The sequence below is a fragment of the Leopardus geoffroyi genome, chromosome A2 (genome assembly GCF_018350155.1).
Source record: "Leopardus geoffroyi isolate Oge1 chromosome A2, O.geoffroyi_Oge1_pat1.0, whole genome shotgun sequence".
Lineage (NCBI taxonomy): Eukaryota > Metazoa > Chordata > Mammalia > Carnivora > Felidae > Leopardus > Leopardus geoffroyi.
The window spans coordinates 156,533,493-156,560,714 of NC_059331.1; the positions used below are offsets into that span (position 1 = coordinate 156,533,493).

General features: G+C 42.5%; 2 protein-coding genes across 2 annotated transcripts; both read left to right on the forward strand.

Annotated features, from left to right (window-relative positions):
- Window positions 1-7,207: 7,207 nt before the first annotated feature.
- TAS2R3 (taste 2 receptor member 3) lies at window positions 7,208-8,158 on the forward strand. The gene has a single exon (XM_045496409.1). The coding sequence runs from the start codon at window positions 7,208-7,210 to the stop codon at window positions 8,156-8,158; it is 951 nt and encodes a 316-aa protein (XP_045352365.1).
- Window positions 8,159-16,675: 8,517 nt separating this feature from the next.
- TAS2R4 (taste 2 receptor member 4) lies at window positions 16,676-17,596 on the forward strand. The gene has a single exon (XM_045496410.1). It carries the CDS (start codon window positions 16,676-16,678, stop codon window positions 17,594-17,596), a length of 921 nt encoding a protein of 306 aa, XP_045352366.1.
- Window positions 17,597-27,222: the final 9,626 nt, after the last annotated feature.

The following is a 27,222-nucleotide window of genomic DNA, read 5'->3' on the forward strand; positions in this document are numbered from 1 at the left end:
CTAAAGTAGCACGTAAATAAGAACAGAAGTACTGACCTTCTGCTTCTCTTGGCAGTATAGCAGACTAGCTAATCTGGAGTGAGGAGGTGTCCCACTGCAAAATAACCAGATCTTAAGTTTGACATAGTTTTTATTGCATTCTAGGGAATCTAAGTTCGGGCCACCATAACAAAATACCATAGAGTGGGTGATTTAACCAACAGACGTTTTGTGATTCTGGAGGCTAGAAGTCTCAGAACAGGGTGCAGGATGGTTGGTTTCCTGGGAGGCCCATGTTGCTGGCTTATAAGTGGCTACCATCTCACCGTGTCCTCACATGGCCTCCTATTTGTGCTGGCAGAGCGTGAACTCTCTGGTGTCTATAAGGACACTAATGCAGTTGTGTCAGGGCCCCACCCTTATGGCCTGGGTTCACTTTATCTTCTTACTGGCCCTATCTCAAAATGTAGTCACATTGGGGATTAGACTTCTATATGTGAATGTTGAGTGGACACAGTTCAATCTGTAGCATTGGGCTTGCAGGAAGAAAGGGACTTTTTCAAGTGACAGGTTCTAAACTAAACGGAAACGAGCAATAAGTAGGCGACACACTGAAAAAAGGGAGTTCCCTGATGACATGCTAATATTGACATCGTGGTTTGGAGATAAAAACAAAGGATATGTGTCAAAGGTGTGCCTCAGACAGACTTGAAATTAGAAGAGCATTTTTCGTAAAATGAAAAAGGCAAGGGTGTCTTATCACTACTTCTCTTTGACAGGTTGTTTGTACTGAGGCTTTAGCAAGCATAGTTGGGAAGGAAAGAAAACGTATTAAGATGGAAAGGAAGAAAGTCACAAATGCTGTGATTACACAGAAACCATGAAAGAAAAGAATCTGTAGATGAATAATTAAAAGTTGCTGGAAATAAGATCAGTTTACAAAAGTCAACTGCAAACAGAGTGAAGATGCCATGTACAAGAGCATCAGAAAATGAGTCTTCCAAGAGTGTGGTCTCTGTGGAGCATGTTATGAAACTTGATTGAAATGCATTAAAAGAAGACTAAACACATTGGTAAATCATGTTTATTGTAAGCATCAATCATGTAAAGATCTCAACCCTCCCCCACATTGATGTTACAGATCAAAACAAAAATTCCCAGTTTCTTGGGGGCAACTGGACAAGTTGACTCTAAAGATGCGTTGATACGCAAAGGTCCAAGATCACACAACATACTTCTGAAGAAGAGAGATGGGGGACTTGCTCTGCCAGTTGGCAAGCCTTTTTAAAATGAAAGCTATAGTGATAAAAAACTGTTCTATGGATACAGGAATAAACAGGGCAGTGGTGTAGCAAAGAGAACCCAGAAACAGACCATGCACATGTAGAAAATGATAAAAGTGGCATAGATCAGTGGGTCTAGATTGTTTCAGTTATGCCAGGGAGATTTGTTATCCATGCAGAAGAAAATGAAATCAGATATCTACACCTTATGCAAAGATCAATTCTTGGTGATTTAAAGACATTTGTGAAAGGCAAAATGTTAAAAATTTTGGAAGAAATTATAATACAACGTCTTTATGATCTGGTGGCATAGAAATTTTCTCTTAAACAAAAATGTAAATACAGAGAAGAGGGATACATCTAACTGTTAAAAATAACTTGTTTATAGAAAGTCACTGGAAAGAAAGCAAAATGACAAGTCACAAACTGGAGAGAAGATATTTGCAATCATATAACTGAAATATAACTTAGAATATATAAGGGTTACAAAGCAAAAAAAATACAATCTAGAATATAGGAAGGCCTACAAAGCAACAAGGAGACAACTGGTTAGAAAAATGGGCAAAGATACAGAGGCTGTGAAATATAAATAATCCATTCATATGTGAAAAAGTGGTCAACTTCATTAATAAGGAAAACCATTTGCAATGTTGTGGATGGGGCTAGAGTGTATTATGCTAAGTGAAATAAGTCAGTCAGAGAAAGACAAATACCATATGATCTCTCTCATATGTAGGAAGGGGGAAAAGAAAAAAAAGGGAAACAAGCCGTAAGAAACATTTAATGATAGAGAACAAACAGGGTTGCTGGAGGGAGGTGGGTGCAGGATGGGCTGGATGGGTGATGGGGATTCAAGAGGGCACTTGTGATGAACATTGGTTGTTGTATGTAAGTGATGAATCACTGAATTCTACTCCAGAAACCGCTATTGCACTGTATGTTAACTAAAACTGAAACAAAATGTTTACACATATATTGTATATTAAATGCGCTTATTGTATTCTCAATTGTTTACTTTCCACTTGACTCTCCATATGGCTTGTCAGGCCTGTAGTTTCTTGTTCTTTCCACCTTGTTTTGATTTCCTACCTTCCCAATATGTTAACTTAAACATTAAATGTACTTCCAATATTTGAAAAAATAAATAAAAATAATCAAGGAAATGCAAACCAGAAGCTGCAATGAGATTTCATTTTAAGCCCTCCACACTCGCAAATTAAAACACGTTTGATAGAACAGGGTGTGAGGGAGGATATTGTATACCAATGGAAACTTATGTGCTGGTGGGGAGAGGGTAAATTGGCACCTCCTTTTCAGAAAACATTTTGGCATTAATTTGTGTTGAAATTTCATGTAATTATTTCATCTTTAAAAAAATTTTTTTTAACATTTATTTTTCAACGTTTATTTATTTTTGGGACAGAGAGAGACAGAGCATGAACGGGGGAGGGGCAGAGAGAGAAGGAGACACAGAATCAGAAACAGGCTCCAGGCTCCAGGCTCCAGGCTCTGAGCCATCAGCCCAGAGCCCGATGCGGGGCTCGAACTCACGGACCGCGAGATCGTGACCTGGCTGAAGTCGGACGCTTAACCGACTGCGCCACCCAGGCGCCCCTTTAACATTTATTTTTGAGAGACAGAGTGAGACAGAGCATGAGTGAGGCAGACAGAGAGGGGGGACACAGAATCGGAAGCAGGCTCCAGGCTCTGAGCGGTCAGCACAGAGCCCGACATGGGGCTCGAACTTACAGACCGTGAGATCATGACCGGAGCCGAAGATGGACACCCAACTGACTGAGCCGAGGCGCCCCTGTAGTTATTCCATCTTTAAGGTACACCTATAGGAAGCTCTTGCCCCTGTGGCCCAAGAAACCTGTCCAAAGGTGTTCTTAGCAATAATGTACGTAATAGCACAACCAGCAAGCCAGAGAATGGGTAAATAAATGCTCACAGGATGGAATACAGCTGTGTAAATGAGTTAACAGCTATTCCAGTAACAAAAATAACTTTTAGAAACAATGTTGAGTCAGTGGCAGTTAAAAAATTAATCTAAAACTTGAGCTAAAAAAATAAGCTAGCTTTAGAAAACTTATTTTTTCAATATATATTTACCGAAGTTTTGCTGTGTGTCAAGGTCTGCGCCTAGGGCCTGACGGTTCAGTGAGTAAAGCACTGATATGGGGGAATTGTTAATAGTTACTTGGAGTGACAGGCATGTGCCAGGATTGTCCTAGACAACCTGGGAAATACCATTCTTCTTGTAGGAGTTTTATATAGCAATGAGAAAAGTCCAAAAAATAACTCTAGGACTTCAATCTAGGTTGTCTGGACCACAAGCTAGCTGGGAAAAGGCTTTCTTTCACTTCTCCCACCCGAAAGTGCTTCGCATAAGCTCAGTTGCCACAGAACTGTTGACTCTAACACCAGTGGGAGCTATAACGTCCTGTGGGCTCCGAGTCTGCGTGTGTCGGCCCGCTGTTTTCTCAGACAACTCTTGTAAATAGCTGGCTTCCCAAATCCAGATTTTCTGGCACTAAGACTGTTTTCCTACTGACAAAGTTGTTTTCACACTGTTGTTACAAGAATTGTGAGAACAGCAGGGAGGGTGAGACACCTCCATTGGCATACGAAAGTACGCTGCTAACCGAACTGTGCTCCGTGTAATCATAGGAGGATGAAGAGGAGCCATGCTTTTATTTCTGGTGTTGATAGGAGTTTTCTCTTACTCCAGTAAAGCCTGTTCTTTAACTCAGACCATATGATATGGCAGAAATTATTGTGAGTCCTGATGCATGCAAGAGGACATGCAGAAGAGATTCTCAGTGTGCGATATGAGGAGTTTATATTTTGCGATAGTTGCACTGGAAAACCATTGAAGTGTTTCAAGTAGTGGAGTGCAATGATCTGATTTACATTTTAAAGTCATTCTTGTGGCTCTGTGGAGAAGCTGTTACAGAGGAAAAGATGAGAAGTGGAGAATGAGAGAGAGAGAGAGACCGTGAGTGGGGAAAGGCCAGAGAGAGAGGGAGGAAGACACAGAATCCGAAGTAGGCTCCAGGCTCTGAGCTGTCAACACAGAGCCCGACATGGGCTCGAATTCACAGCCGTGAGATCATGACCTGATCTGAAGTCGGGAGCTCAACGGATTGAGCCACTCAGGCACCCCCAGGATACGTTTTGTGATTACAATGGAGACATCATTGATAGATTGATGTGGGAGAGAATCAAGTTAATCCTTAGGCGGTGCCTGATTTGAGCAATTGGGTGGATGATGTTGCCATTTGCTGAAATAGGATTGAGGGTAAGAGATAGTTTTTTTTTTTTTTTAATTTTTTTTTCAACGTTTATTTATTTTTGGGACAGAGAGAGACAGAGCATGAACAGGGGAGGGTCAGAGAGAGAGGGAGACACAGAATCGGAAACAGGCTCCAGGCTCCGAGCCATCAGCCCAGAGCCCGACGCGGGGCTCGAACTCACGGACCGTGAGATCGTGACCTGGCTGAAGTCGGACGCCTAACCGACTGCGCCACCCAGGCGCCCCAGTTTTGTTTTTTTAATGAGAGTAAACTGAGAGTTTTATTTTGGACATGTTAAATTTGAGATGTCTGTGATAGTGTCAAGTAAAGTTATATAGGTGGATATGGGAGTATATAGCTCAGAAGAGTGTATGGCATGAAGATGTACATTTTGGACTTAACAATTTAGGATTTTTTTAAAAGCTTATGTCTATTTATAGTGAGAGAGGGAAAGAGAGAGAGTGGGAGAGCACAAGTGGGGTAAGAGCAGAGAAAGAGGGAGACAGCGCAAATCCCAAGTAGGCCCCATGCTGTCAGTATGGGACCTCATCAAGATAAAAAGCTTCTGCACAGCAAAGGAAACAATCAGCAAAACTAAAAGGCAACCAACGGAATGGGAGAAGATATTTGCAAATGACATATCAGATAAGGGGTTAGTATCCAAAACCTATAAAGAACTTATCAAACTCAACACCCAAAAAACAAATAATCCAGTGAAGAAATGAGCAAAAGACATGAATAGACACTTCTCCAAAGAAGAGATCCAGATGGCCAACAGACACATGAAAAAATGTTCAATGTCACTCATCATCAGGGAAATAAAAATCAAAACCACAATGAGATACCACCTCACACCTGTCAGAATGGCTAACATTAACAATGCAGGTAATAATAGATGTTGGCAAGGTTGCGGAAACAGAGGATCTCTTTTGCACTGCTGGTTATAATGCAAAATGATGTAGCCACTCTGGAAAACAGTATGGAGGTTCCTCAAAGGATTAAAAATAGAACTACCCTATGACCCAGCAATTGCACTACTAGGTATTTATCCAAGGGATACAGGTGTGCTGTTTTGAAGGGGCACATGTACCCCCATGTTTATAGCAGCTCTATCAACAATAGCCAAAGTATGGAAAGAGCCCAAATGTCATTGACAGATGAATGGATAAGGAAGATGTGGTTTATATATACAATGAAGTATTACTCGGCAATCAAAAAGAATGAAATCTTGCCCTTTGCAACTACGTGGATGGAACTAGAGGGTATTATGCTAAGTGAAATTAGCCAGAGAAAGACAAATATCATATGATTTCAGTCATGTGGAATTTAAGATACAAAGCAGATGAACATAAGGGTAGGGAAGCAAAAATAATATAAAAACAGGGAGGGGGACAAACCATAAGAGACTCTTAAATACAGAGAACAAACTGTGGGTTGCTGGAGGGATTGTGGTTGGGGGGATGGGCTAAATGGGGCATTAAGGAAGGGCATTAAGGGGCATTAAGGAAGACACTTGTTGGCATGAGCACTGGGTGTTATAGATAGGTGATGAATCACTGGAATCTACTCCTGAAATCATTGCACTATATGCTAACTAACTTGGATGTAAAATAAATAAATAAACAAACATACAAACAAATAAATAAAATATCAGAGTGCCACACATGTTGAAAGGGGAAACATCATTTTGTGACCCCTTTGTGTTCTGAGTATAATATGTATATATATATATATGTATATATATATATATATATATAATATACGTATATATGTATGTATATAGATAGGTGGATATTTATAAAGCCATATAGAAAGTACTAATGCTGGCCATGGTCAAAATTTGTAAGGCATTGCTTTACATAAATAAGGCTTCTTGGGTCAAAGAGGTTGTCTGTGATTTCTGTCACCCTGAACTATTGTTGATGTATTGATACAGTAGTCATGCACTCTGAGTGAATAGGTTATATGCTATAATTCATTATTGTTATTCAAATACTCAGGTAGTTAAGAATTTCTGATGATCTGGCTCACTATGGAAGAACTTGGAGCCTCCTCATGTAAGGCATACTCCAACAGGCACGCCTTTTAATTCTAATCCAGGACCAGTGGCCCTGAATTTTCAATGTTTCATGCACTTAACCCTCCCTCCAGGATGACTTTGATAGTGCCTTCTGGTGGAATTCTGATCTCTGTGTGTGTCCCTGGGTCCTCCTCCCCAGGAATAAGACTTCTCACTCTTCGGAGTGATTCTGTGTGACTCTTCTGGTGATGCCCCTTTCTGTTCTGGGTGGCTTGGAACCCTCCTCCTTTTGAAATCCAGTCCAAATCCTCACCTTCTTTGCGAGTCAGATCCCTTCCTTCTCTGTGTGACACTGGATACTACTCCATTTGCATTTTGGCAAAGAGCTGCTGAGTTTAGGTCATAGATGGAATGTGACAGTCCATGTCATCTGTGAAGAGGACAGACTAACCTGAAAGATCCAGAGAGGGTTCACTAAACTTTGCTCTACAACAGACTAAATTGGGCAGAGACAAGAGACAGGTACAGTGAAGCGACAAGGAAAGGTGGCAGATTCACAGGGAGAAATTTCAAGTTAGCACAGAGATTGTATGTCAACAGAACAAGGTCCGGTCTGCCTAGTGGCTGACATGTCAGGGCTCCACAAGTGGGTGTTTCTGGTTCTGTCTGCCACTCAGTTCATTCTGGGGATGCTGGGGAATGGTTTCATAGTGTTGGTCAATGGCAGCAGTTGGTTTAAGAATAAGACAATCTCTTTGTCTGACTTCATCATCGCTAACCTGGCTCTCTCCAGGATCGTTCTGCTGTGGATTCTCTTGGTTGATGGTGTTTTAATGGTGTTCTCTTCCAAAGTGCATGATGAAGGGATAATAATGCAAATTATTGATATTTTCTGGACATTTACAAACCACCTGAGCATTTGGCTTGCCACCTGTCTCAGTGTCCTCTACTGCCTGAAAATTGCCAGTTTCTCTCACCCTACATTCCTCTGGCTCAAGTGGAGAGTTTCCAGGATGGTCGTACAGATGATCTTGGGTGCGCTGGTCTCATCGTGCGCCAGTGCCCTGTCTCTGATCCATGAATTTAAGATGTATTCTATTCTCGGTGGGATCGATGGCACAGGGAATGTGACTGAGCACTTTAGAAAGAAAAGAAATGAATATAAATTGATCCATGTTCTCGGGACTCTGTGGAACCTGCCTCCTCTGATTGTGTCTCTGGCCTCCTACTTTCTGCTCATCCTCTCTCTGGGGAGGCACACGCAGCGGATGGAGCAAAGCGGCACCAGCTCCGGAGATCCAAGCACTGAGGCCCACAAGAGGGCCATCAAAATCATCCTCTCCTTCCTCCTCCTCTTCCTGCTTTACTTTCTTGCCTTTTTAATTACATCATCCAGTTATTTCATACCAGGAACTGAGATGGTGAAGATAATTGGAGAACTCCTTACCATGTTTTATCCTGCTAGCCACTCATTCATTCTCATTCTGGGAAACAGCAAGCTGAAGCATATGTTTGTGGGGATGCTGCGGTGTGAGTCTGGTCATCTGAAGCCTGGATCCAAAGGACCTGTTTCCCTGTAGAGTGACAGAGGGCACAGGTGGGAGCCCGGGCGTCCTTTGGCCTGGCTCAAGACTACAGGGCTCTTCCTGACCCTCTTGTGGTCCCGGTGCCGTGACGTCAGTAGCAGAGAAACACTACTGCATTGCCTTGTCCCATGGGGGACACATCTCATGGCTTCTCTTTGTATGGTTGTTTTGGAAGAGAGTGAAACAGTCTTTGGCAAATGTCAGTATAGTAACACTCTCACGGTGTAGGCATGTATTTTTAATGCTGTCAACAAAATGAGCTGATTACTAGCTTTAGCGTAAAGTTTATCCTGACAGTGATGAGCTGATGTAAATAACAGTGTAATGAACTTGAGGGAGGGAGCAAAAGCACTGCAGTTCCACAGACTTGGGTTTGCATTCTGGTTCTGTCCATTTCCAAGACCTTTGGCCTTAGGCGAGTTACTTAACCTTTCTGTGTGATCCCCTCTTACCTCATTTTAAAATGCAGACTCACCTACAGGCTACTAGAGATTCGTGAGGCAATGCGTGCCAACATTTTAGCACAGCGTATCATGTGAAGCCCTCAGTGGGTGAGGCCGGTTTGGTAACCGACAGTGAATCGTGCAGCAAGAGCACTTCCTGGAGAGAGAGTTCCCACAGATCCATTGCGTGAGGACAAAAGCAGTGGAGCGAGAATCAAGACCCTTGGATATTAGGCTCCAGACCAGTCTGGTGGTGGTCGTTTTTACTTCAATAGTCCTGGTATTCCTTTATCATTTTGCTATCATTTCCCTTTATCAACTGCCGAGTAATTTTTTATTTTTTAGATTGGGCAAAACTCAAAGCAGTTTGTTTTTTTTCCGCACTAACCAAGGTGCATGTTAGCTTTTAAAACTTGAGAGTTTTATAAAAAATAACGGAAGCAGGGGCGCCTGGGTGGCTCAGATGGCTGAGCGTCTGGTCTTCGGCTCAGGTCACGATCTCACGGCTCGTGTGGTCTAGCCCCGCGTCGGGCTCTGTGCTGACAGCTCAGAGCCTGGAGCCTGCTTTGGATTCTGTGTCTCCCTCTCTTTCTCCCCCTCTCCTGCTCGCTTGCTCTCTCAAAAATAAATAAACATTAAGAAAAATAGAAGCAGTTTTTATAAATTTAATAAATGCTATTTTAATACAATTACACAGGAATAGAGTCAAGAAGTCAATGAGACTTTTCTTACTTAAGATCATGAAAAATTCTCAAACTTGTGAATATAGACAGGACCCAGGGCAAATGTGAATCCAAATTTCTGTCACTGATGGAGCTCTCAGGTGTAGAGTGTTGTGGTTATGAAGGCGGGAGTGAGTGAGTTAACAGATGAAGAGTGCTTAGAATCTCAGATGGAGGAAACAATAGCTGTTGCTGTCATTGTTATTTTGTAGAACAAGTCATATTTCGATGTAGCATTAAGGATCACCATACCACTTGGCATTTGGTCATGTGTAAGCAGAAGTTAATCCTGGGATTGTTCTGGGATTTATGTATTCATTTCTAAAGTTACAGGAATAAATGTCTTTTGGTCTGCACTGTTCGTTTTCAAATTGATTCTTGCCTCTTGAAGCTGCTAGGAAAATGCCTAATTCTGACATAACTTAAAACTCTCTTTCAGAAAGTTGTGTGTTGATGGGGCACCTGGGTGGCTCAGTCACTTAAGCATCTGACTCTTGATTTTGGATCACGCGATGATCTCACAGTTGGTGAGATCGAGCCCCGCCTCAGGCTCTGCACTGACAGCAAGGAGCCTACTTGGAATTCTCTCTCTGCCCCTCCCCCACTCATGCTCGCTCTCTCTCTCAAAATAAATAAAAATTAAAAAAGAAAAATGTTGAAACTCAAAAAATTATTTAATACTCATTCAATAATTCACTCAAATATAAGGATTTGAAATGGGTACTCTTGTAATTAATAAAAATCTGTGCTGCTTTCCAGCACAGGAAAGTTTCCCTATGGAAATCCATGCTGTCTTTTTTTTTTTTTTTTTTTAAGTGTTTATTTAGTTTTGAGAGAGAGAGAGTGTCAGCACGGGAGGGGCAAAAAGAGAGGGGGACAGAGTATCTAAAGTAGGCTCTGTGCTGACAGCAGACAGCCCCGATGTGGGGCTCAAAGTCATGAACCGCGAGATCATGGCCTGCACCAAAGTCGGACGCTTTACTGACTGAGCCACCCAGGTGCCCCGGAAATCCATGCTGTCTTGATTGGCACCTGTTTTGTTAACGCTGATCCCCCCTTTTGAATTCATCTTCACCCACTCTTGAACACCTGTTCCTACTTTCTGTCACTTTGACGACTTCTCTGTCTAGCTCTGACCTTCTGGTTCTTTAGTTCTTAACCTGAGTTCCTGACTCTGCCTTCTAGCTTAGGTGTGGGGGGTTTTTCTCTCTTTTAATTGAATATGACATTTTCCTGGAGGTTTTGGCTTGGCTGCTTTTTGGTTCTTAGTGCCTTTGGCTGACTTCTGAAGAATCCCTCCCTTCTGTTCCCGCTGGGGCTCCGTTAAATCTTACCCTAACCTAACAGATTCAGATATGGTGCTGGCGTTATACCATGTGAACATGCTGACGTTACCACTGTTAGTTGTGTCATTGGGCCTGGAGTGTGGGTGGAAACAGAGACTTCTGAGTGGGAGTGTGATGTGGTAGTCTAAGTGGCTGAGTGCAGAGTGACCTTCCCTGAGACGAAATGAAATCAGATTCGTATGCGTGGCATCCCCAACTGCTCTCGTGTTTCTTTCAGAGAAATGTGTAGGTGGCTCCTGCAAAATGTTGGACTTGGTTAATACGACATCAGTCATATGGGGACCGTCATCCATCAAAATTGGTGTTGGGAGTGGGCACGTGAGTCTGGGTAGTGGGTGAGTTGCTGATGAAAGGAGTCTCCTCTGTTGCTAGAGGCACAATGCTGGTAAGTTTGGCTGTTTTGGAGAGGATACGGTCTTCTAGATCTCTGAGGGGGGGATGCCTAACCTGCCCACTCTTCAGTGAGGCCCAGTACATGGGGAAGAATTACCTAATACCTCAGGCCCTGTTTTGAGCAAACCCGAGAGGCCATCTTGTTTGTTTTGTTTTACTTTCAATGAATTAGCTTTAGTTTCTAAAATCCCTTAAAACTCTTGAATCTAGTTGTTTCATGAACAAAGGACCAGAGCGTGGCTTTCCCCCACTGTGACCAGGTTCCTGGGGTCAAAGCATGGGGATGAGATTTGTCCCTGCGTTTGGAGGCAGTTCCTTGCCAGAACTTGTTTTGTTCTGAAGGCTGCCTCTTCTCCACACACATCTGTTCTTTAGTGCATCGCTGGTGTATTGCAGTTGGTGTATTAACGCATGAATCAGGAACAACTTATGACGGTAGCCTCATAAGACTTCCCAATTTTCCATCAGAGGCCCCTGCTTCTCATTTTTAGTATTCTCTGAAACCTTGGGCGAAGTTCACAAATCCTGATCCTTAATGAGATTGAGCTATAGTTTGGGTCTAGAGGGATCATAAAGAAAAATAAACAAACCAACAACAACAAAACAAAATAAAAACAACAAAACGACCCCCAAGTACATTCCAACATTTCTCAAAGAGTTTCAGAACTACCAATGTTCTTTGCCTTAAATGGCGTCCCTGATCTTTCCCAACAATTGATGAACAGAGCTGTCTAGATCTTAAAGTTGTGTATGTGTTTTCTTGTCTTGGGATAGGTGGAAGGGAAAGTCTGATCTTCTGTTGATATTCTGCAGGAAGCTCTGTTTTAAGAAAGCAAAGATGACCTCAAAAACTTCCAACAACTGCTGATGACAATTGTATGTTATTTTCTGGTATTCCTACATTTTGCTGGACTAGAAAAATGTATAATGTAGGTGCTAAAAGTGTTATTTCTGGAGTCAAACACATTGGATTCGAATCCTGACCTCATGGTTAAGCGTCCGACTTACGCTCAGGTCATGATCTCACGGTTTGTGAGTTCGAGCCCAGCATCAGGCTCTGTGCTGACAGCTCAGAGCCTGGAGCCTGCTTTGGATTCTGTCTCCCTCTCTCTCTGCCCTTCCTCTGCTCCTGCTCTGTCTCTCTCTCCCCGCAAAATAAATAAACATTAAAAAAAAAAATCCTGACCTCATCACTTACTAGATACATGATCTTTGAAAAATTGCTAAACCTCCTTGGACTTCAGTTTCCTTCACTATAAAATAGGTAATTTTATAAAATGCCTCATAGGATTGGTGTGAGGATTAAATAAGACGATGTATGTAAGTTATTTTACCGACTAGAGCATAGTAAATACACAGCAAATATCAGCCACTAGTATTTTAGCTTATCAAGGCTCAAGACTTAGGCATGTGCCTCATGGAATTCTAGTCTTAGGATGGTGAATCCACAGAGTTTGTAGTTGCCGGTGGTATAAGAGGACATGATATACGTGAAAGCCTGCTCCTTCCAGTCCCCAGGGGATGGATGGTGGGAGGGAGAAGAGGGAGGCAGAAAGGGGATTGCACAGAGGGCAGGTGAGGGTCCTGATTTCCCCCCTCTGAGGACTGCTTCAAAGCTCCCCGGTTGCAGTCAGTGGGAGCAGAACATAGGCGCTGACTCAGCCTTGAATGCAGGCAGAGCAAGCAGTAACCAAGGACACAGACCTCTGCCTGGAAGACAAGGACACTGAGGGAGAGGACATGATGTTTCTACCATGAGATAGCATTGATCTCCCCTCTCTCTGCAGACACGTGGACCCTAATTAAGGGAGGGAAGCATGGCATCAGGGCTATGTCTCAGATTTCCATTTTTTACATTATGTTTTATTTAAAAATTTTTTAAAAATTTATTTTTTATTTTTGACAGAGAGACAGCGAGCTTGGGGGAGGGAGAGGGAGAATCTCAAGCAGGCTCTGTGCCCAGTGAGGAGACCAGTGCAGGCTCAGTCCCACGACCCTGGGACCATGACCTGAGCCGAAATCAACAGTTGGACACTTAACTGACTGGTGCACCCAGGCGCCTCATCAACTTTTAATTTTTAAATCTAAAGAGACTGAAAATTTTTCTGAAGACATTCTTTTCACTATCTCATTGGACTGAACACTTCCACCCCAACCAGCAGGTGGGAGCTCAGAAAAAAAACTGTATTACTTTTAGACAAAACTAAGAACTTTACTTTTTCTCTGCACGTATGTGTTTGTCAAGTGAATAAATTTTGTTGATCTCACTATAGTGAAATTGTCGTTGTGACTTGGTGGGGCTGGCCCGATGACAGAGCAGTATTTCCAGGTTAACTGAAAATAGTGTTTTCAGAAGCTCATGGGTGAGTTTGTCTGCATGTTCTGTCCAGGGCTGGCACCACCTGTTGCTGAATAGGGTGCTCACGGCCAGGGAGGGACGATTTCTGAACTCTTCTTGGTGGCTCGGCTTTGTACCCTAACTGCCCATCTAGCACCCCTCTTTGAGAAAGGGGTGGGTTCCAGCTAGCTGCCGGATGCTGCTGTACTACTGTAGAAATAAACCTCTCACACCGTTTTGATTCTGGCTCATCTTGATTCCAGTTCATTCCTTTATACCACGGACATTTAGCTAACAGCCACTTTGCCCCAAGCACTATACTAGACCAGTTGTTCTTCTCGAAAATGTCACATGTAGCGGGCACGAAAGACACCGAAACAAGTACTTCATCTCTGCATCACTGAAACAAATGCTCCGGATGTGATGCAGGGTTCTGGCACAGGTGATCTTTGTCTGTGGTCTCCTCTCGTGACAGCCACGAAAGCGCGCTGCTCTGTTCCGCTGCCGAGGTCGAAAGCGCGCTGCTCTGTTCCGCTGCCGAGGTCCACCGCCGCATGGCCCTGCTTCCTGCAGGTGGCTCTGAGCCAGCGGTGGAGCACTGCGGAGTGCTCAGACAGGTTTTCCTCTGAGACTGAGACTCAGGTGCCCCTGCTGAACACACCATCACACCCCGTGTTTTTCCGTAGCACCAGATACCCTGATCTCCGTCTTTTTGTCTGTCTCTCACACGGTTCTGTGTGTTTTTTGAAGGCAGGGTGCACTGTGCGTGATTCTCCTGTTTCCCCAGCAGCTAACCTAGCGCCTGGCTAATGACAGCAGTTTGTTAAAGGAATGAACAAATGAGGGCAACAAGAGGAAGGAGCTCAGTCTCAGAAAGACCTGACAACTTAGCCACTGATTTTTCTATGATGTTTGGCAGTCACTTACTCATCTTCTTTTTCCTCACCTGTAAAAAAAAAAAAAAAAAGGGAGAAGCATATCTTCCTTCTAGAACTGTCTTAAGAATTGACTGAAGCTTAAGATGCCTGCTGCACTTCTGGGAACAGAGTAAGCATTAAAAACAGCCTAATAAATGGAAGTTTCCCTCTCTCTTCCTCCTACGCACCCATTAATAGGGGTGGGACTGCCCTAAAAAGACTTCATACCAGGGCGCCTGGGTGGCTTAGTCAGTTAAGCGTCTGACTTTGGCTCAGGTCATGATCCTACAACTTGTGGGTTCAAGGCCCGCGTCGGGTTCTGTGCTGACGGCTCAGAGCCTGGAGCCCGCTTCGGATTCTGTGTCTCCCTCTCTCTCTGCCCCTCCCCTGCTCATGCTCTGTCTCTCAAAAATAAATAAACGTTAAAAAAATTAAAACACAAAAAGCTTTCACGTCCCAAAGGCTCCAATTTCTCTTGTAGTAATTTCATAGACATAGCTGCCAGGGTTGAGTCAAAGGACACACACATCAGGAGAGTCACCACACTCAAGGAAGCCCAAAGCAGGGAGCATCCATAAGATATTTATATTTAACTGATGGTAAAATTCTCATGCAGGGGGAGAAAGGGTTTTGTTAGTGCTTTTCCCATACTGACCTTTTCAGAAATAACTTCTGACAGAACCAGTGTGCTCACTGGTGACACTAGCCAGCGTGATCACATCCTGCTGATAGGTCCCCCTGCTACCAAGAACCCAACAACCTTGTATGTCTCATTCTGAATATGGCCTCTTGCCGCCCAATAATGGGTCCTCCCACCCCCTTTGGAACATTTAATTCTTATATCTTACTCCATATTACCTATTCTGTTTAAATGTGATGTAACTGAATTACTTTAATGCAGTAGTCTATTTTGTAAATAATTAAGTGGAAATATGTGCTATGACATAATCTGCCCTTTAATCATTGCCTGGCTTGTTCACTCTGTTTGCCTGGTTCACCGATCTGGGCATGCTTCTGTCATTCGTGGCTCCTTAGTTTTGTGCAAACGCTTTTGTAAGCAGCTGGGCTCAGGGAATTTCTCCAGGCCTGCTTTCCTGTCATCTATCTTGAAGGGCCTCATGAATTCACTCCCTTCTCTGGACCTGGTAGTCTTCATATGTTAGCTGCTTCTGTTTGTCTATTCCTATTTGTACTTCTGTTCCCATAAGTACCGGGTGTTTGTATGCTCTATTTGGATGCCAGTTTTGTAACCTATATGTGGCTGCATTGAGGCTTGCACCTTGGGTTTCCCCAACTGCTGGAGTAGATAAGAGAGAGACGCCATACTCCCGCACTCACTCATAGTCGTCGATAATATAATTTGCCAAGCATATGGTGCCCTTTAGTGTCTGAGGAGTTGCAGAGGAATCAGGCAGTGAGATGCCTATCAGGGCCACAAAACTATAGCTAAAACATCACTGTGTATTTGGTACTGGAGTACTTGGGCAGTTAAATGTCTAGGAAAGAGCCCACTGTGATGTAAGCATAAGCCCACATCTATAAAGGAAACACATGAAATGGCTGACATTTTTTCCAAGCAGAAGTGATTGGAGACATTGTTCCAAGCAGAAGTGATACCGCAGCAAGTGATTATGGCACAAATCTATATATGTGACTGGTGAGGGAATACAAAGTAAAGGAATCGTCACCAAAGGATGGAATTAATTGAAAACAGGCTCTCTCGAGGAAGCATGAAGTCCTCGAACTTGATCTGTTCATAACTGTAAGTCACTATAGGTGCTTGGGGACGAAAGAGTAATGCTGGCATGGCCAGAATGACAGATGGAGAAGATAGGGCTGCAACATCAACAGATGACAGGGGATAGAGAAGCTGGATTTTGGTAATCCATGGATGTGTGGATGAGGGTGGGTGGGCAGGAATAAAGCCTGGGAATTCGCACCATATTCTGGGGGTGCTACGAACAAAAGCTGCATTCACTGTGACACAGTGACACAAGCATCGCTGGACTGGGATCCTGTCACTTGGACTGGAAGTCCTTGGAACCATCCATAACTCCTCCCTCCAGCTGGCCTCCTCCTGGAGGAGTGGACTCCCGGGTTCACTGAGGCTGTTTGAATGAGCCATTTCTAAGGAAAACAGGATATGAATGGAGAAGTGGTAATGCAATCCTTGGAAGATTTGCATCTCAGCAAAAGCAGCTGGCTCTTAGACCATTGATGGCTCATTTGCCACACGGGGGACAGTTGGAAAAGGAAACCCTTCCTGGCTGGTACTGATGCCTCCTTGTACCTCTCAGGATTTCTCCTGCCCCTGCACTGGCACCACCACCGCTGAGTTCTCAATGAATAAAGATGCTTCAGATACTCTTCTTATCTGCTCTTACTGTCTCAGCAATTTTGAATTTTGTAGGACTCGTTGTAAATCTGTTTATCGTAGTGGTCAACTATAGGACTTGGGTCCAAAGCCACAGAATCTCCTCTTCTAATAGGATCCTGTTCAGCTTGGGCGTCACCAGATTTATTATGCTAGGACTGTTTCTCCTGAACATTATCTACCTGTTCACCTCTCCACATGTCGAAAGGTCAGTCCACCTCTCCACTTTTTTCCTGTTGTGTTGGATGTTTTTGGAGTCTACTAGTCTCTGGCTTGTAACCTTGCTCAATGCCTTGTACTGCGTGAAGATTACTGACTTCCAACACTCAGTATTCCTCCTGCTGAAGCGAAAGCTGTCCCCAAAGATCCCCAGGCTGCTGCTGGCCTGCGTGCTGATCTCTGCCTTCTCCACTCTCCTGTATGTTGTGCTCACACAGACACCACCCTTTCCTGAGTTTCTGACTCGGAGCAATGGTACAGTGTGTGACATCAATAAGAGCATCTTGTCTTTGGTGACCTCCTTGGTCCTGAGCTCCTTTCTCCAGTTCATCATGAATGTGACTTCCACTTCCTTGTTAATACATTCCTTGAGGAGACATATACAGAAGATGCAGAAAAACGCCACTGATTTTTGGAATCCCCAGACTGAAGCTCATGTGGGTGCTATGAAGCTAATGATCTATTTCCTCATCCTCTACATTCCATATTCACTTGCTACCCTGCTACAGTATCTCCCTTCCGTACGGATGGATTTGGGAGCCACATCCATCTGTATGATTATTTCCACCTTTTATCCTCCAGGACATTCTGTTCTCATTATTCTCACACATCCTAAACTGAAAACAAAAGCAAAGAAGATTCTTTGTTTCAACATATGGTGGAATTTCAGTAGTAAATAGTGGCGGGAGTCACCTCCTGGTTTGGGAGCAAGATTTTCTCCATTAGCGGTTTTCCCAATGGTCTGAGAAATTCATTTTTGTAATTATTGATCTGACTTCCTGGGCCTTTGATTGCCTGTATGTCAGTTCATTCTGCAATTTAAAAAATTTAAAATATTAGGCAGTTTTTTGTTTTGTTTTGTTTTTTTTCCTGAGGAGCTTGCTTGAGGCATTACTTATCATGGAGTTTGCATGAGTGTTGCATCCCTGGCTAAGTGGAAGTCACCACATTGTTCCATGGGCTACTCAAGTATAAGGGGATGTTCCCCCAAATTAAACAATACATTATAGTTCACATCATTAAGTTTTTGAGGTTCAGTTAAAGAGCCCTGGGTAAGGGCTTAGGAATGAGTGAATCAGGAATCACCAGACTGGCTTAAAATTAGCAAGAGGATGCAAAGAGCAATTGAAGAAAGGACAGGTTTAGAGAGGAAAAGGAAGAAAGAGAAAGATGAAACAGGTATATACTGTGGCAGGTGTTACAGAAAAAGCACCCTCCCCTTTTGGGTCACAGTAACTGAGCTATTATTACCAAGAAACTCTAGGAGTGAACTTCTAGGTTTGCTCTGGAAAGAAGGGAAGGGTCAGAATGGAGGGAAGTGATTAAGTATTAAAGAAGCTGAATCCAGGAGAGTTCCAAGGATCTTAAAATCTAGGGAGCTAGCCTGAGGTCAAAAGCAAGTGCCAAATAGTGAAATCATTGCAATCTGAGTGCAACTTTACAAAAGACTGTACCCCGTCACATGATACGGAATTCAGGGGAAAGCCAAGAGGAGCCATTGGATTGGTGGTGGGAACATCAGACTTTTGATGACTAGATATCATCTGCTTATGAATTTATGTACTGAGCTGTATGGACACTGCACAATTATCCAGGAGAACACTTTTTTTTGGAGGGGAGAGGGGTTGGAACAGGAGGACTGGCTACAGAGGAACAGGAATCTGAAGATGGAATATTGATCAGTTTGGGGATGGGAATTGAAGGGTAATAACTCATATTTATACATTTTTTGTACTTCTAAACTATTTATGTAATATTTACATGTGTCAAAATAAATAATCTTATTAAATAACATTCTCTTCATTAAAAAAGAAAAAATGAGAAATCTCCAAATTTTACAAATTACCTGTTATTTCCCATTCTGGACACCACAATCTTGACTGCATTATTCAGTAAGGATTACTCAAACTGATATTTTAGGCTTAAAAAAAAAAAAAAAAACCAAGGTTTTCATCATGTTAGAATCTTAAGATTAGGAGATAAGAGGATTACTGAGGATGATTAAATCCATGACAGAAGAACTCTAAATGAGTAGCAGAAAGCCTTGTGGTCTCCCAGTATCTGTTCTCTTTCTTTTCTCTTCCATAGTAACAGAATTTTTAGCTACCCAGAATTTTGGCAGCAAATTACATATTACAGCTTTCTCTTCTAAGTAGGTATTATGTGTGATCAAGTTCTTCCAATAGAGTATGTGGAGAAGTGATGTGTGTAATTTCTAGGTGGTGCCCCTAGGAGAACAGGTATGCTCTCCTTTCCCCTTTTCCCTTTCTTTCTTCCTGTGGTGTCGAGTGCGGGATGTAATGATTGGCCATCTTGGATGAGTAGATGAAGTGACTTCCTGGGGATGGTGGAGGAATCATCCATCCTAGTTGGCTTCACAGTTTCTGATACCACAGTTTCTGCCACACCAGCTCTGGACTGTTTACTCCAGGACCATTCATGGGAAATAAATATCTCCATTCTTTCAGACACTGTAGTTTTGGGTCTCTATTGCCTTACTCAACAAACTTATGCTATACCATATTCCTTTGTTTGGGCACTTGCCCATAGTCCTCTCTGGGCAGACTTTTTAACAATGCTGTGGGTTTGGAGTTTGCTGGTTCCAATATGCTCTGCCACTAAATACTTATTAACCAGGAATTTAAAAAAATTTAGAGTTTATTTCTTCAAGATGTGATAACTTATATGCTCTCTAATATGCAGTATCCTTCACTTCCCTGTATTCTCTGCCTATTAAGAGAAGGGAGGGATGTTTAAGACTCTTCATTAAGAAGAATCACTCTCGAGGCGCCTGGGTGGCTCAGTCAGTTAAGCGTCTGACTTCAACTCAGGTCACAATCTCACAGTTTGTGGGTTCAAGCCCCACGTCGGGCTCTGTGCTGACAGCTCAGAGCCTGGAGCCTGCTTCAGATTCTGTGTCTCCCTCTCTCTCTGCCCCTCCCCTGCTCATGCTCTGTCTCTTTTTCTGTCTCAAAAATAAATAAACATTAAAAAATTAAAAAAAAAAAAAAAGAAGGGTCACTCTTGGAAATGAAGGGTGAGTGCCAGGGCAGTGTCTGTGTAACCTCATGAAACATACACTATGGTAGCTATAACTTGGGGCCATTGCCATTTAACTTTGAACTGCTATAGCCCAATATTGTCTGGGCTGCATTTCTATATGCTATTTTATTGGTTCCTCACAACTTCTTAGATAATGTTGATATTACCTATTATACAGATGAAAAAGTTGAGGCACAAACAGGTATTATAAATGGCTCATAAACTAAACTAGAAAGGGGTAGATTTAAGGCTCCAATTTGTCTTCTAATTTTAAAGTCTAGTTCTTTTTTAAGTATGTATACCACAAGGTGGATGGAAAGATTGGGACAGTGTAGCATCATGCCGATTTATAAAGCTTTATCTTTTAGGATAAGAAGAAAATATTCAAAAGGGTGTTAGTTGTATTAGTTGTATTTATGCTTTTTTTTTTTTTTTTGAGGAAACTCCGTACCGTTTTCCGTAGTAGCTACACCAATTTGCATTCCCACCAAAGGTAGAAGAGGTTTCCCCTTTCTCCACATCCTCACCAACACTTAATTGTTTCTTGTGTTGTTGATTTTAGCCATTCTGGTAGGTGTCAGGTGATATTGTAGTTTTGATTTGCATTTCCCTGATGATGAGTGATGTTGAGCATCTTTTCATGTCTGTCGGCCATCTGGATATCTTTGGAGAAAAGTCTGTGTATGTCTTCTGCCCATTTTTTAATTGGATTATTTGTTTTTTGGGTGTTGAGTTATATCTGTTCTTTATATATTTTGGATACTAACCCTTTATTGGATAAGTCATTTGCAAATATCTCCTCCCAGTCTGTAGGTTGCCTTTTAATTTTGTTGATTTTTTTCCTTCCCTGTGCAGAAACATTTTATTTCAGGTGAGATATATCTTTAAACTAAAAGTGTAGCAACATTAAAGAAGAAGCCATTTTAAAATTTATTTTGAATGTTGCAACTTGGGCAGGGATAGGCCACTAGAAAGGTGATGGGACAGTGGATATAGTTTATGCATGAACTAAGTGAAATTCTTATCCATTCTAAGGATTTTTACTTTTTCATTTCAAAACCACTTAAAAAAATTTGAGTATAGTTGACACACAATGTTGCATTAGTTTCAGGTGTACAACATAGTGATCGGACAAGTTTTTGTATTTGCTTTGCTTACCGCAAGCCTAACTACCACCTGTCACCATACAAGCTATTGCAATATCATTGTATTCCCTGTGCTGTGCCTTTTGTTCTTGTCATTTGTTCATTCTGAAACTAGAAGCTTGTACCTTCCACTCCCCTTCACCCATTTTTCCTGTCCCTTCATCACCCCCCTCAACCATCAGTTTGTTTTTATGGGTCATTTCAAGGACTTTAAAAGTTTCTTTACATTGCCTAAATGTTACTTAAACATGTGTGACTTTGGGCTTTCCTAATCACTATTACTAGCATTTTGTCCATGAGCCATTTTCAGTTTCAGTTGTTTAGAGAACAAACAAATGAAAGAAGGGGTTTAGAGGAAGGAGACATTAGTCGTTGAAAGCATGAATTGAATGTAACTTTTAAGATAGCCCTAAATGCAAGAGCCTTCAGGTTAAACTGAAGCTTACTGAAGGTATTTAAAATAAATTTCTCAATAATGTTCTTGTGTTGTAAGTTAGAGCTGGAGCCGGAGCTGGAGTTGGAGCCTCTAGTCTAGCCTGCTGCTTCTCAAGGAGGGCCAGAGAGGTGAGAAGCAGCCAGGATCTGCTGGGAATTCCATTCACATTTTGTATGCTCTGCCTCCCATTTCTCTTGGGTGCAGGTATAGAGGGGGAAGCAGTAGTTTGACAAAACTCCCAGGGATTTGAATAGCTGGCCCATGGCCAGTTTTATTCTCTGAGGAAAAAAGCGTGAAAGGGAACTCGGCACCTGTGTAAGAATTTGCCTGGCAAGGAAATTAATAACAAGGAAGTGATGTGAGTTAATGGAGGTTGGGGTGGAAGGGGGAGGGAGAGAGCATGGAGGGTAAGGATGACAGCAGGGGAGGGGCAGACTGCACACCATCCTCCCTTAGCTAAGTGGGGTGGGGGTGGGGGTGGGGTCAGTCTTCTGGGGAAGCACCAATTTTAACAGGTCACAGCAGGCTTTTGTTCTCTGGATTATGGCTGGGGGCTATAAAGGGCCTGGGAAAAGGCAAGCCTGTAACCCCGTGTGGGTAGGAAGGAGCAAGAGGCTCTGGGTAAATGACTTGATGTGTGTATACACGTCTTGTGTGCAGACGAGGTGTCTCAACACAGGTACACGCTTGATTTGTTTGATAATGCTTCTGACCTGTTTTAAATACAGGAAAATTATTTATCTCAGTTTTGCTGCTTTCACAGTTGGGACAATGACAATGTAATGATGATCTGAATCCAGACATCTCAAGAGAGGAAATAGTTGAAGATACTGATATTGATATTACTCTCGAACTCCTACTGACCTCTCTATGCTGCTGACTTCTGTCAAAGGCCTGGGCTAATCATAATCTGTCTCTCATCTTTATTTTTGCTTTCCAGAAGTTCTGGAATTATATAGAGCCCATCATCTTCCTTTAGAAGCAGCAACTGAATTCATCCTGTATGTGCACAGCGTGAATATTAGCAGACTTCAGGCACTCTCCTACTTTACTTATTTTATTTACCTTCAAGTTAATTAGCATATGGTGCAGTATTGGTTTTAGGAGTAGTCTCTATTGAAAGGAGTGATAGTGGAGACAAATCACCAAGGAAGGAAAGAAAAATAGCGTTAATTAGGTAATACTATTTTCTAGGCACAAAGCTAGGTAATTTCATATGCCCTTTTATCATCACAATAGCCACGTGAGGCAAATTGTTAAACATCAGAATTTTTATAAAGAGGAACCTGAAGCTCTAAGAAGTCAATTGACTGGTTAAGGCCATAGCTACTAACTGGTTGAGTCAGGCGGCAAACTCAAATCTTTTTGAAGCACCTTGCCTTTCTGTGAATGGCCACGAGTACTCCACTTATAAGTTCTGCCCCCAGGGAGTTAGTCCTGAGGTTTGTGTCCCAAGGAGGGCTGGTGCCCATGCGCTATGTGTGATCACTTGGCTGTGGCTGAGCGGATATTCAGAGGGCTCCACCTGCCCTCTCTCTTGCCCCTTTTCTTAGCCTGATCTTACAAGTCATGGGAAGACCCTAGTCTTCTCTAGAAAAACACAGTTCTCAAACTGTTAAAAACATAAGTGTTTATGCAAATGGCTTCATGTCACTGTGTTTTATATAACTTGTCAAAAATAAAGTTGTAATTTTTTATTTTATTTTACAGAAAAGTTCCAAAAGGAGTACAGAGAGTTCCCAGATTTCCCTCATTCAGTTTTCCTGATGTTGATACCTTACATAAGCTGGGGCACTGGCTACCTGCTCATCCAAAGCCAAGTGCTCCCAGGTTCATATTAGCACCAGCCCTCAGGGGAGCACGAATCAGCATGGACACATCGATTGTTAACTAAACCACAGACCTCATTCAGATTTTTCCAGTTTTCACACTCATGTTCTTACTCTTTTCCAGGATCCAATCTGGGATATCATGTTGCATGTAGTTATTGGGTGCTCTTAGTCTCTAATGGTCTGTGATATTTCTCAATCATGCATTGTTCTCATGATCATGAAACATTTTGTAAAATGTCCCTCGATCTGAGTTTGTCTGATGTTAGACTGAGGTTGTGGGCCTTTGGGGAGGAGTCCAGCAGAGATGAGGCACCCTTCTCCTCATGGAACGCCGGGGGATAATGATATCATGTTGACTTCTCGCTGGTCGTGTTCACTTTGACTGCTTGGTTAAGGTGGTGTTTGCTGGGTTTCTCCACTGTCAGGTTTGGTTACTCTATTCCCTTTTCCAGTGTCTCTTGTTTAGAAGTCTCCCAAGTCCATCTCACTCTCAAGAGAAGGGGAATTAGGCTCCGCCTCCTAGAGGGTCTCCCAACTTACCTCTCTCTCCAAATTTCCAAATTTTCATAGTCATGGAGGCAGACAGAAATACCCCTGTACTCTTATCTTCCAAGCCCCTCACCCCCGTGCTTTTACTGCATTCAGTTTCTCCACCCCAGCCTGCTACTGGTTCTTATCGTAATCTTCCTCGAAGATTGTGATCCTTGCCACATGCAGGGCCTGGGACTGCACTCCTCCTACTTCCTCCAAATCCCTACTGAAAGCCAGTACCCAAGAAGCGGTACTGACCCACTGAGCAAGAACCCCACTGCTTCATAAGGTGGTGGGGAAGGAAGCTGGAAAGACTATGAATATACACACTTTGATAATTTCTGTTCCTGTTAACACATGACTCAGTCTGCTCCATTCAGAATTGCAGAATGTCTCATGCAGCTCATTAAGAGAAACTTTGCTCAGGTTCACAGCTGCTACAGAAGAGTTGCCTCAAAGCCGTCTAGGAGCAAAGTAGGTACAGTCCTGGGAAGCACTGTGAATAGGAATGCAGCATGTTTGAGTCACTGAGATAAGTCAGATGGGGCATGGGGAAGAAGCTGTACTCAGCCTGGCAACATGGTGGAGGAAGGGCATTTTTTGGGTGAAGGTGTCAGACCTGAGTGTTTGGAAGTGCTGCCTGTTCTTTGTTTCTTTTCTACCTATACCTTTTAAACTGCTTATTTTTTTTTTTTGACTAAAAATGCATGTATTTAAGGCTTACAATAGGATGAATTGATATACATGTACATAGTGAAGAGATGACTGAGGTCAAACTCGTTAACATGCCATCACCTCACACGGGTACCATTGTTGTGTGTGTGACGCGAGCACCTGAAACGTCCTCTCTCAGCACATGCCTAGCAGTCAGTACAGTCTTACTGACCCGGTCAGTATGCTGTCCGTCAGATCTCTAGACTTACCCATCCTACGTAACACCTCCCCATCTCCTCCGCCTCCTCACCCCCGATAGCTGCCATTCTGCTTCTTTCTACTCGACTTTTTATATTCCACATATAGGTGAGGTCATGCATTCTGTTTCGTATGTGTGTCTGGCTTATTTCACTTAGCATAATTCCTTTTAGGTTCATCCATATTGTTGCAAATGGCAGGATCTCCTTTATTAAGGCTGAATAACACACACACACACACACACACACACACACACACACACAAACATACTCACACATGCACAACTTTCTCAGCTTTCAATGGGGTTATGTCCAATAAATTCATCGTTTAAATCACATGTTGAAAACATCATGGCTTAGCCTAGCCTACCTTAAATGTGATCAGAACACTTACATTAGCCTATAGTTGGGCCAAAGTATCTAATATAAAGCCTGTTTTATAACAATGTGTTGATGTCTCATGTAATATGTTGACTACTCTACTGAACATGAAAAAACGAATGGTTGTCAGTTTATCAGCTTACCTCTGTGATTGTGTGACTGGCTGGGAGCTGTGGCTCATGCCACTGGCTAGCATCACGAGACAGTGTCATACTGTATATCCCAGGAAAAGATCAAAATTCAAAATTTTAAGTACAGTTTCTACTGAATGTGTATCCCTTTTGTGCCATTATGAAGTCAAGAGATTGTAAGTTGAAGCATTGTAAATTGGACGCTGTCTCTCTCTATATGTCTGTCTATCTGTCTATCATTTATCTATCACAATTTCTTTATTCATCTGTTGATGGAAATTTAGGTTGTTTCCGTATCTTGACTAATATGATTAATGCCCCAATAAATATGGGAGCACAGATATCTTTTTGAGATCCTGAGGAGGAATCGCTGGATCATATGGTAGTTCTATTTTTATTTTTTTAAGAAGCCTCCATACCGTCATCTATAATAGCTGTACCAATTTACATTCCCACCAAAGGTGTGTAAAATTTCTCTTTTCTCCATGTCTTTACTAATACTTTTTATCTTTTATTTTCTTTTGATAACAGCCATTGTAATGATCTAAAGTGATATTTCATTCTGATTTTGACTTGCATTTCCCTGATGATTAGTGATGTTGAGCACCTTTTCATGTACCTGTTAGCCATTTATATGTCTTTTTTGGAAAAATGACCATCTTAGGTCCTTTGCCTATTTTTTAAATTGGGTTGTTTGCTTTTTTGCTATTGAATAGTATGAGTTCCTTACATATTTTGGATAGTAACCCCTTATCAGATGTATGGTTTTCAAGTATTTTCTCCCAATTTATAGGCTGCCTTTCATTTTGTTGATTGTTTTCCTTGTTGAGCAGAAGCTTATTCATACTGTTATTCTATATAGGATAGACTGCTTTGTTGTGCTGAGTAGAAAGCCATAGTTTACTTTCCCCCTCTGAGGCTCTCTTCTGGTGCTTGTATTCCCCTTGGTCTCTCGTGGACTTTCTTTCCTTGGTTCAGGTACTGTGAGGATGGCTGAAAGCCCAGAGCAGTGGAATAGTAGGCATATGAATGGAAGGGACTTTGGTAGAAAGAGGTATGGTAGTATTATGGCCAACGTGGTCGGGTTGTATCAAAAGTAGAAACCAAGTGGTTGTTCTGGTAAACTAGAGAATGCTGAGGTTGTTACTCTCCAGATACAGTCCTTCGTTTCAGCCCTTGGTTTGGGGGCTGATATGCTGAGCAATTCATTCTGTATGGAAATGAACTCGTAGTGTGATTCCCAGATTTCTCTCCACGCTGACCTCCTCTAGCACTGATTATGCAGCAGTAAATATTTATCCTGTCTCCTAGTTGTTTTCATTCATTTTCTCACCCTATCCTTTTCTTTTTCCCTGCCGTTGGAACAGGCCTTTGTATGTGTATAAATACAACTCTATGGTTATATGCTCAAGTTACAAACATGTTAAAACAGTATTGATTATTTGCCTCTCCCACTAGAATGTCAGCTCTGTGACACTAGGGACTTTGTTTTTTGGCCATTATCTCCCCTGAGACTGGACTAGGGGCCTGGCACATGGTAGGCATTTGATAAATATTTGCTAAAGCATTCATAAATGTTGTACTTTCCCTGTTTATAACATGAGGTGCTTTGCATTTGCCACTGGTGAGATTCTCAGAATGTCTATTTTGGTTTGGCGGAGTTGGGTGGGTGGGAACAAGTTTCCAGGGTACCTATGGATTTTACTTGCTTCCTTTGGAAGGGTGGTCTGTAGCTGTGGCTTGTTCCTCATCTCAGATTCCAGACCAGCTTCATGCACATGGAAATGGAAGTGAGACTCTTACCTTCCAGAACATTACTTGTGTTCACAGCTTTGCCTTCTTTGCCAGAGAATGGATTTCAAAAGGACAGTGACAGAATCTGAACTCTGAGAAGTGA